This window comes from Xenopus tropicalis, chromosome 6, assembly GCF_000004195.4.
Source record: "Xenopus tropicalis strain Nigerian chromosome 6, UCB_Xtro_10.0, whole genome shotgun sequence".
NCBI classification, from domain to species: Eukaryota; Metazoa; Chordata; class Amphibia; order Anura; family Pipidae; genus Xenopus; species Xenopus tropicalis.
In genome coordinates this window covers 32583819-32596057 of record NC_030682.2, presented here as the reverse complement: position 1 = coordinate 32596057, position 12239 = coordinate 32583819, and the positions used below count along the sequence as shown (strand labels likewise).

General features: G+C 39.5%; 1 protein-coding gene across 1 annotated transcript; it reads left to right on the top strand.

Moving 5' to 3' along the window:
* The first annotated feature begins 406 nt into the window (after positions 1-406).
* Positions 407-11435, top strand: tfpi2 (tissue factor pathway inhibitor 2). The gene is given in 5 exon segments (NM_001015766.1): positions 407-582; positions 2524-2703; positions 4251-4430; positions 7612-7785; positions 10120-11435. Coding segments are annotated over 5 exon segments (660 nt in total). The 5' UTR covers positions 407-512; the 3' UTR covers positions 10176-11435.
* The last annotated feature ends 804 nt before the right edge of the window (positions 11436-12239 follow it).

Here is a 12239-nt window from a genome sequence, read left to right as displayed (position 1 = left end):
TATATGAGACAGATGTTACAAATTCCCATTTGTGTTATATCACCAAACGTAACACTTTTTCTCATGAGATAAGTTTTTTTGCGTCATACATGGAGCTGTGACTGTAGCCGGTGCCATCTCTATCTTTCCCGGGAACCCTTTCTACATTTCCGAGGGAGTGTCACAGGGCCCAGAATAACATTCATAAACCACATTAAACTCTTGCAAAACTCCCCCTCCCCATGGACATGACGTTGGCTCAGTCAGAGGAAGACTCACAGGCTTAGCAGCCGGCTGGAGGGAATGGATAAGTCCCACAGTGCCTAACCAAATAGTAGTGAGTCAGAGACACTCCCACAGTGAGGGGATCATGTTCTGCCCACAGTGCTGGGGAATCAGCTCTCCCCTCATTGTATATAAAAGTCTACAGGAGTGTTGGTGGTGTACACTTCTCCCTCTATCCCGCCTTGCACAAGCATCTGACTTGCTGCTGTTTATCTCCTGAAGTCCAGAGTCCAGACCAACACCCAGACATGCATGCCTCCCTCCAGGCTCTGATGGCAGCCAGCCTCCTCATTCAGGTTTTTGGCTCACCCATGCAAGGTGAGAGATATCTGAACAACTAAAAGATATGTAGAAAGATCTCTTGTAGAGATTGTATGATGTCTGCACAGAGAGGTTTATCCATATCCCATGCAAGTACTTGCAATACCTACTTGCAGATCCTAGCTTCAAGGAAATATAAACCCAAAAATACAATTTTACCTGATGAAATATAATTCCAAGCAAGTTTTCAGTATTGATTTGTGCAAAAATTCCAATGACGTTAATGTTTTTGTAACTGAAAGCAATATTTTTCTGCACTGCACAGGGTCTGTCTCTTGAAACACTGTATCAGAAGTCTTTATCACAGTTCTTCTGCTACATTGTTTCTGAAGTCAGAACCAGGACTGAGAATAGAAAAGCACAGATATTGCTTTTAAAAGTATATATATATATACAAATAACTGGAAAACCGTTAACCGTTATTTGAAAATAACCTTTAAACCACTGCAAAGTTTTAATGAATGTAAATTGGAAAGTTTCTTAGAATTTCTTTTATTAGGCAAACTTTTATATATATATATATATATATATATATATATAAAAAATGTCTGGGGCTAGTAATATATATGTCTCCTGAACAGGGGGAGAAATTGAGTAGTGTTGTTTGAGCAGTCTGCTTATATATATACTTTTAATAATCGCTTTACAGTTTTTTCCTTTATCATCCCAAGTTTGTTCCTGTGCAGAAGAAAGTCAGTGGCAGAGCAGCCTGCTGAGCCGAATCTATAAAAATGCTAAACACACATTCCTTCACTCCTGGAATGTTTTGGCTGCACAGGGGGATGGGGATAAAGATAAACATGAGGCTTAACTTTCCTTTATTTTGAAGTGACCTTACAGCAAGGATGTTCAAAGGGCACCGATCTGACTTTCAACCTACAACTCCCAGCAACCACCAGTGCTGTCAGGGCATGTAGGGAATTGCAGTACAAGAACAGCTAAAGAGAACTAGTATGGCAACCACCTTATTACAAAAAAAGCTGTTCACAAAATGAAAATGTAACTTCATGACGAACTGTGGGAGAAAAGTAAAGCCTTGATTATTTTGTGCAGTTCTGCAGGGAATAGTTTTTGTAGCAGCTTGGCTAGAGAAAGAGAAATGGTGCGTGGCGGACCCCCAGATTAGCTTTTATATATGGGTTTTATATGGATTCTTCTGCATATTACTTTGCAAGGGAACCAAAGCATTTTGTTGTGATGAGTGTTTAACATAAGCTTTGGAGGGTTGGTAATGCAAGAAGGCTGTGAAAAACGATATAAATAATGTGCCCCCAGCTGTTATACTCCCATAGGCTGGGTGTTTGATGCTAGGAGCTCAAGGCACAATCCTCTCTGCCCTATCCTAAAACTGGCACTTGATAGCCAGTCATTTTTATTTTTTCTTCTTCCAGTATACAGGGGACACAGATGTTGTAAGCCCAAACTGCTATTGCCTTGTTTGCAGCCAGTATCTCTTGGTGAAGAGAGCTAAAGCTTTCAGTGATAATTTTGCTTAGAAAGGGTTCTGCACCTGGGTCCTGGTTCTCCCAACGTGCAAGCAATTTCTTTGCATGACATTTTTACTACATGCCAACTGGTTGGCATGCAGTGCATCAGCCCTATCATGGAATGCTGTTATATATCAGTGTTTGAATTAGTTTTGATTGTTTATCTTTCAATGAGGTACAGTGTAAGGGTGAAGACACATTGAGCTACTAGTAGCAGCTACTTTTTTATGGCTACTAAACTCCAGAATATACCCTGCCAGAGACAATACTGAAAACTGCCTCTGCTAAAACACGCGTTGAGACAATTATCAGTAAATGATCAGCATTGTCTATTTTAGTAGCTGCTACTAATAGCTCCATGTGTCTTCACCCTTAGGCTTGCAGGCAATATTGATACACACAGACACATATCTTCTATTTATTAACCAATTACTATATATCTCTGCTGCAGGTAACACCACGGTCTGCTTGTTGCCCCCCGATGAGGGCCCATGTAAAGCTCTTATCCCACACTATTACTATGACCGATATACACAGACTTGCCAGGAATTTTTATACGGTGGTTGTGATGGAAACTCAAACAAATTTCTCTCTATGGAGGATTGCGAAAAATTTTGTTGGAAGATCAAAAGTAAGTTTTTTGTTCATTTATTTGTTTGTTTGTTTAGGGCTGGGGAATCACCTTTCAACTGAAGGAGGTTTTTAACAAGTTATTTAATAGAAAAGTTCATATAGTAACACATTTTCTAATAAGAGACCTATTAATGCCTTAGTGCCGTAGGGTGGCATAGTGCCCTGCTAGTGCTGTGGCCCAAGGTCTGTTTCTGCATGTGGGCTCTATGTTCTAACAGAGTAAACACTTGATTTCATTAGATATATAGCACCAAAATATTCCTATAGATTACACATAGTTCTCTACCCCAGTGAAACTTACAGTCTAAGGTCCCTTTCTCCTTTCTGCCCTATCTGAAACTGAACCCAGCACTCAAAGGCATCAGTACTAACCATTGCACTGCCATGCAGCTTAGCACTCACCAAATGCTGCAATTGTAAATTTTGTCAGCTTTATCACAATGAAAAACAATGTCTCTGGTGTCTACATTGTGCCAAGCTTCATTTTTTGGTCTGTGTTGCTGCATTGGGACATGGCCATACATCCAGAAGCAGATATCTCTGGCACGGCACGTGCATTGTCTGCTCCAAATATATGGTTCTCTGTGGATCCTCCTGTTTTCTCCAACAGACCAAAAACATTCTTGCATTTTAATATAATTGCATGCCCATAGTAGCAGAATTAGCAGAGGTGATTCTGTTCTTCCTCTTGGCTAAGGGGCCACAATAGAAGAACTGAAGTTTTGGGTTAAAAAACATTAAATTAGACTGTTGCTCCCTGGTAATGAGGGCAACATTCTCACACTCTCTCATAGCAAAAATGGCCCTGGATGAGATAGTAATGAAACAAATGTAATGAAAATCACATGCAGATTTTATGGTTCAGCTACTATTGTATAGTATGAATGCATTCAGCTTTCTGCATTTTCATGCTTTCTTGGTTACATATGGGCCAAATCTTTCCCAGCCAGACTGGTTGAATTTAAATTAACTTCAAAATGTATTGTACATAAGGCACAAAGCATCCTGGAGAACCTTATTAATGGCAAGTAATACACAGCTGCTGACTTGGGAGACTCGGGTCATAGGTTTATTGACAAATATGTAATTACATTGTAATAATAATCTCTGTTTAGTCTTACTAGGATTTAATAGACCAATAAATAAAGGGCAGATTAGGTGATTCAAATGCAATGTTAAAGTGATTCTGTCTTTTGGGGGCTAGGGGTGGTGTGTCCCCTTGGTTTGTGATCTTTGGGAGTGGAATGTTGTTATCTTCTAAAAAAAATTCTTAATATTAAGCAAGCAGTTCCTTCCCAAGACTAGGCAGTGCAAGGCTTTCATAGAGAGCAAATTCACTGGCTTTAGCCTGATATTAGTTCATGTTGGAAAGGCAGCTCTTGTAATTGCACTTGGCTGTAATGTGCAAAAGCAAGAATTTTGGCATTACATATGCTTTACTTAGGATCCCTAGCCATGGGAGTACCATCACAGGATTCCAGTGCTCTTATCAATGGTGTGTAATCCAAATGTTGACATTTCTAAATTACATTTATTCTGAAACAGAGGTTCCTAAAGCCTGCAGAATGGATCCTGATGAAGGACCTTGCCGGGGCTTCTTAAAGAGATACGCTTACAACATGCAGACAATGAAGTGTGAGCAGTTTTATTACGGTGGCTGCTACGGCAATGACAACAATTTCAAAGATAAAGCCTCTTGTATGGACTTCTGCTCCCCAAGGCGAGGTAAACATGGTCCTCGTGCTCTGATGTGAAATCTATAAAAATAATAAATTATAAATTATTATATAAATTATATATTAAATTTAAATTGTTATTATATATTACATTTATATTTTATATTTATTATTAAATGTATTCAATACTAGCCCAAATGTACAAGGGGGTTACACAGGGGACCCCCTGCCACAGTCCATGTGGGAGACACTAATAGTTCTTATTCCAAAGCCGGGCAATGATGCACTTGAATGCTTCTCGTATAGACCAATTTCACTCATTAACACTGATGCAAAAATCTTAGTGAAGGTACTAGCGACCAGATTGGTGGAGCACTTGAGAGATATAATTTCCCCTGATCAGACGGCTTCATGCCTGGAAGATCAACAGATACAAATATAAGAAGACTCTTTACTAATATATCTATTATACATGATAATCAAGGGGCAAGTATAATGGCTTCACTTGATAATAAAACAGAATTTGAGTAGAGTGGGAATATTTATGGATCACCATGGAATGGATGGGCATCCCCCCCCGCTTACATTAAATGGGTCAAAGCACTTTTTACTCTCCCGATAGCCAAAGTCGGAACCAAATCCAAACTGTCTCCAGCCTTTCCAATTAGAAGGGGCAAAATGGGTTCCCTCTGTCTCCAATCTTATTTGCAATAGCAATGGAACCCCTGTCGAGCTGCATGAAATCATTGCAAATGGTAGAAGGGCTCAAACTGGGCAGCATGATAGAATTGATCTTTGTGAATGCAGATGACACACTACTGTATTTAGCCGATCCTGACAGGGCACTGACAACAGCACTGTCTCTCATAAATACTCATACAACCATTCTCGGGACTACAAATAAATTGGGCTAAATCTGTCATATTCCCGATAGATCCAATCCCACCAAAACCACTTTCAAATATCTGGGGGTTTGGATACATATAGACTTGAATAAATATATTAAACTTATTGTTAACCCAATTCTCAAATACTTTGAAGCCAAAATTGAAACTTGGGGACACCTCCCTCTATCGCTAACAGGGTGCATAAGTTTCTTTAAAATGGTGGTTATACCCAAGTTAACATATGTATTCAGACAAATGCTGACTGTGATCCCCAAAAAAATCTTTAACAAACTCAAAAGCCTCATAATAACATTCTTTTAGAATTGGAAATACCCAAAAATGGCACTTCAAACTTTACAGCTTCCCATTAAATGGGGAGGCTTAGCTGCACCAAGCCCCTATTTGTATTATTTAGCTACACATCCTACAGTGGCGCGGAGATGGTCATAACAATCCATGACCAATACAGCTACACTTTTGGAAGCTCAGGTGCTGGGGTCTCTAGAAGAACTAAAAAACTGCCTATATAGAGGTACAGCCTGAATTAAGAAAGCCACACCACTGATGAGGACTACAACTAAAGTGTGGAAAACTGCATTACAGTTATATCCCAAATTACAGGATCACTGCTCTGTCTAAAGCCCCCTATGGGCCAACCCCAATCTACAACACTTAGCTAAAATGTTCTCTCCAAATAAAATGTTCTCTAGGTACCACCACTTAAGACATGCAATAGCAGCAGGACTTCCCCCAACTGACACCAGATCAGTGGGAGGATATACTGGAATCTTACGCCAGAGGGGTTCATAAGTAGTAGGGATAGAAATACCTCCCCCACACATATCTCACTACCCAAAGATTAAGTAAGATAAATCCAGGAATAAGCGTAGATGTCAACACGCTCAACACTTCCTTAATTTGGTGTGGACATGTCAAAAGGCAGAATGGTTCTGGGGAAGGTGACTAAGAATATACAAGATAAGACAGGTATAATCCTTCCATTAGATCCTTTAGTTAAACTACTTAACCAGGCGGAAGAACTGTCGCTCAATAGAGCACCCCAAACTTTAATTCTTATCTTATGCATGTATGCTAAAAAAACAATAGCACTAAACTGGAAAGCAGCCAGGGAACCAGATATAGGAACATGGAAAAAAATGGTTAACAAAGCCATACAACCATACACATTCACGGATATGAGGAGGGGCTTCCCTTAAAAATTCAAAAAGGTCTGGGAAGTGTGGAAGGAAACGCTGTGAAATCATGAGACCCCTTAGTTATATCTATCTATATCACTGCGTGCATACATCTTAACATTTCTGTGCTTATATTTAGCCTAGCTGAGTTAATCGTAACTACTAAACCCTACAGTATAAACTGCAATGATTGGGAACGGGTAGTAGCACTCTGAAATATAGAAATATGAAGACAAGACACCGTGTTAAAAGTTGATTAATGTTTTGCTTTATTGTAAAATGTAAGCATTTTGTATAAATGAAACATACACTCCTGATTTCTGTACAATTGATTATGTTTAATAAAAGAATTAAAAAAAATCCAAACCCTTAAGCACAATTGCACACAAGGAGATTTCCAGCCAGCAAAATAATTTCTTTTACCCCTTCACTGACCCTAATGGCAATTGCCTGGAGCCTGCCAGAGCACTTATGGGTCACTGGGTCAGGTGATTATTGCTAACTGTCACATTTCCTAGTGACAAATGCCTGATCCGTAAGTGCACCAGTAGGGTCCAGGTACTTACCATTCATGGCAATGGAGGGCCAACTGTCAGAACTTTGACACACTGAACTGGAAATCATGCCATTGCCCTAAGAGTTTTTGAATTTCTGCAGCTGGCAACTAAAGGTTAATTATTTTTTTTCCTCAAGAAAAGGGTGTGGGTTTGGTATTCAGGTTGACTGTTTGCGAAGCATTTGGCGCAGCTCTAATACATTTTGCTCTAGTCAAATGGTACAGCAGCCATATATCAGGAAATTATTACATAAGTCAACTTTACTAAGGTTTTTACTCATACTTTAATCTGCATATTTGTATTTATTAATGTGGGGTTGCCATGCTGCTTGCTTTTCCAAGTGAAATCTCATCCTTAGACTCTAATGAAACTGCACCTCCAATCCCAGTGGCCAGATTATTTTGGATAATGTCAGAACACTTGGCATAACTGATCTTTTGTTTAAAAACTCTGTATTTTGGTCAGAATGGTAGCCTTTGTCACATCCCATTACGCATGCCGAATGTTCCCTTTAAATCCCTTGTATGCATGCTCCTGATTGCCATAAAGTAACTGAGTGTGATGGGGGCTCTTGTATTTTGCATTCGTAGATGCTCCCAGTTTCTGTTATAGCCCAAAGGATGAGGGATCATGTTCTGCTTCTGTTACTCGCTATTATTTTAACATTGAGAGCAAAGCCTGTGAAGAGTTTGTATATACTGGGTGTGGTGGAAACTCAAACAACTTTGTCAAAATGGAAGATTGCGACAGTGTGTGCAAGAAAGGTACATGCTACTTTAATGTATGTTATATCAACCTGTTATTTCAGTGGCTAATAACCCTGTTGAGTTAGAGCTGCGCTTACAATAAATCTGAAATCAGAGAAAAGGCACAAATGGTAATTTTCCAGGCAATTTGACAACCACATTTTCCCTGTTGCACATACAATATTGAAGCCACCCCAATATCAACCCCTGCCACCTTCCATTTGTGGGAACAGGAATCGTATCTAAACACATGCTGGCCTTTTGGTATGAATTCTACTACCTACAATGGGAGGTGACAGGGGGCATAACTGGGCGCTGATGCCAAATTCTTGGTAGTTAAATTGTATGAAACTTGCACTGCTTGCCATAGACTCTCTTCTTTATAGTCAACAGACATGGCACATTAATATTACTATCTGCTGGCCCTACCCTCAAGCTTTGGGAGGATTCTAGGTGTTGCAGATCTAGAGAGCTTTTGGTTGTAATCAACAATGAGTGTCTGGTACTCACTGCTCAGGACAACTTGGCGGGGTTGGGGGGTGTCCAGATAAACCATGTTTCCATATAACTGTGGTCGTTCTTCTTCTAGTTAACTTTTAGTATGATGTAGACAATGATATTCTAAGACAATATGCAATTGGTCTTCATTTTTTAATGGTTTTTCAGCAGCTCTAAAGTTTGGTATTCCAGCAGCTATCTGGTTAATATTTACCCTACCAAGCAGGCAGTTAAACGAAAGATGGGAATATGAATAGGAAAGTACCAGCAAAGAAAGAAAAGTAATAAAAAGAAACAATAGCACTAAAATTATAGCCTCACAGAATAATAGTTTTTGGTTGTAGGGGGGGTGTAGTGACCCCCATTTGAAGCAAAATAATGAAATTACACCTGTGCTCCCGCTACTAGAATCTCTTCAGCTGTAAAAAAAGACGCACTGTCCCATATATCATGTAACATGTAAAGAGGATGTTGACCAACTTTTTTTTTTGCATCATGCAAGAAAATGTTGTTTTAAGCAATTTTCCAGTATAGATTAATTACATTTTTCCATTAGTTCTAAATTGTAAAAGTGATAGAAAAATGCAGTTAAATCTTTTCTGTCCCGAATGTTTGAATTTTTTTTTGTTACTGAAAAATAAAATAAAAGTAAAACATACATTTTGCTTAGTTTCTTTTCATATTACCTGTATAAAAATATACTGTGAACTGCACATTTGATCAGGCAAGTCTGTATAATAGCACAGGGCAGGTATGTACAATGCCGCAGCTAGAGATCTTGTGTTTGTGGCCAAGTTGTATGGAGATACAGTATATCAGACTGTAGAGGGTGGGTGTGCGTATCACACCTACAGCATGGAGCTGGTAGCACTAAAGGAACATGTTGCCTGCAGAGAGGGAACCAATAAGGGATTTAATAGAAAGTGAACCTTAGTTACATGAGTTTCCACATTCCCTTTATATTGCTATATATTTTCAGTAATATGTGGATTGTGATTCTGTGTAATCCGCATATTTGTCTCCTACTGTGAGTAGGAGCTGCCATAATATTCCTTGCAAGACCAACTAAACCCCATTTATAGGGGTCTAATGAAACAGTAGCCTTGTACAACCAAATTGTTATGAATGGTTGGTTACAACAAATGACCATGACAATGTTCATTTATAGTAACGCTTTAATTGATTAGTTATTCAAGATAGCAGGATTCCTATTTTATTGTTGGATAAGTGGGTTGGCTAGCTGGCCTGTCATGGGCATGTACTGGCTACCAACTTGGTCACTATTGTGTGAGTCAGCAACCAGTAAAAATGATGGCCATCCCGACTGATATCTGATTGGGATATCTGTTATTGATAAGAAAGGCAAAAAAGTCCATAAGGAGAGGGCCTCATCAGTCTTCAGTTGACCAACCTGCATGTTTTCCATCACTGTGATCCAACCATTTGCTAGGGGCTGAATATTCTGAATATCAGTCCAGTTTATGCAAAGGTCCGCTTGTTTGTTGACTAACCAAGTGGATCTTTCTGAGTATGGGCAGCAAGCTCATAGGGTGAGAAGGACAATAGTATGGGTGCCTGCCCTCAGGGCCACCATAAAAAACATTTTTTGATCTTAGGGTCCAGTACAGGTGCAACATTTGGGGCCCCCTGTGACATTCTGACCCTTATTAAATATCGGTTTGCAAGGCCCTCTACATTTGTATCCCTTCAGTGGGATGTTGCTATTTACATAATAAAAATATGTTTGGGACACTGAGTTTTGCCTGGGGGTATTGATTTGTATCAGTAAATATATTTCTAATTACAAATATATGAAAATGTATTTAATTTCTTTCAATTATTGCTGTTTTTTAGGTAGTAAAAGGCCAAGAAACCGAAATCGCATCCGCGTACCGAGGATACAGTCATGAGAACAGAAAAGACCAAAATAGCCTTCTGTATCAATTGCATTAGCACCTTGTTTGCTTTTTGCAGCTGAAAAACATACTACAGAGCATGTATAGCAACTTTACGGGGACCAGAAAAAGATCAAATGGAAGCGACTTTACTGAAATACACGCTTTTGTTAAAAGGGAATTTTTCTAAAAACATATTTGTGCACTTATGTTATTCTTTATTTCTGATGGAGACCAGTGCAATTTCCTAATTGTGCAGCTATTTAATATAGGGAACTGTGAAACAATATTGAGACAAATGTGATATATATATAGTGGGGGAGAAATGAGTAAAACACTGACATCATACAGAATATAAAGATATGGGGTCTGTTATCTAGAAACCAGTTATCCATTATGCTCTTAAAACCAGCAATCTGGTGGCTAGAACATTATAGCCTAGACACTAGTTTGGGTTGGATTTGATAAATGTATATATATATATATATATTTGCTTGCCTGGCTACTCCTGGAAGCCCAGTTTGTGGGTCAGTTTAGGTAAGATTTGGTCGGGGGGGGGGGCTTATTTGCTTTCCTAGAAAATCTTGGAATTATTGCTCAATTGCTGAAGCAACTCCGTAAACAAATGTTGGACCTCAAACAAAGGGATGGGGGAAGGGTTTAAACCCAGTCTGAAAACCACTGCTCGAAAAACTCTAGAGTATTGTTTACCAAACAATTATTCACTGTTTCCTGACTTGCTGTTTGTCTGTAATAACAAAAATGAATTCTCATTTATTATGGTGAGTCAAGGTGCAAAAAATCTGACAGGACTTGGCTGGGCCTTGGGGTGAAGTACATGGCTTCTGTGTGCACTTTGCGCCTGATTTCCTGGAGCACAGCACATTTTGCATTTGCAATGTGCATGGGCACAAGTGCTTTCTGTATGAACTTCAGGAGAGTAATTTTGTGCTGGGGGGCTAAGGAGGTTGATTTATAAAAAAAAAGGGGTGGTTTGCCAAGGTTTAGTGGCTTCTAAAAGATGAAGATGTGAACCCCCATAACTTGTGTTTATGCCACTGTGCTCCACCATTCATACCCTGCCCATTGTAAATGAGCCCCAATACCTTAAAAGTGATAAGTAAACAAGAACAAGTAATAGTTTCTAATTACTCTACAGGAGAAACCTGCAAAAAAAGGATACAGTAAATACGCACTTGTGAAATACACTTTACATTTTATACTTTTTAAAATAATATCTGTATGTAATATTTTAATAAAAAAAACAACAAACCAGGTTTGGGCCATTATTTTTGGTGCTGGCACTTGATGGTGTTCACTGCTGCTGTTGTGCTTAGAATGCTTTCCGTGCAAAGCTGACTGCTGAGAATACAGGAGGTGAAGTCATTATTGATATTATTATAAATACAAAGCCTAGGAGACTACAAGGCCTACAAGGCCAGAGCTTTCTTTGCCTGGGCCCTCAAAATAAAAAGCAGCCCAGGGGAGCAATAGTAGTAGTGATGTGCTGCTCAGGAAAGCCTTAAAGGAAAGGCTAAGTCACTTGGGGGTGCCAAAATGTTAGGCAAAAAAAAGCTTTTCACTCTACTGCGCATGCGCAAGACGGGAGAAGGGGCAGGAGACAGTCACTGCAGGTACCCCGGGCTGGTGCTGTTCTCTCCATACAGGGGCACCAGCCCGGGGTAAAAGGTAAGAGATTTAAGTCACTTGGGGGTGCCTAACATTTTGGCACCCCAAGTGACTTACCCTTTCCTTCTCCTTTGAAGAAAAATGGCACGCACTCCTTGGTCCACTAAAACTTGTCTTTATTATAGAGATCATAAAACAAAAAGGTCTTAAAAGCTTCCTTCTCCTTTAACCCACAAAATGTAGCGATTGCAGGACCCACTGCCTCAGTACCCTCTGTACGCTACTTTTGCACATGCTTTAGGTTCCAAGACAGGGAAACTTCAGGAGTAAAAGAGGAGTGAACTTAACCAGACCGATCCGCACCCAACCCAAACCTGGAATGGTTGCCCAAATTTTAACCCTAACCACCTGAATTAAGGGTAAACCTGCACATCACTAAATTGTAGGTGG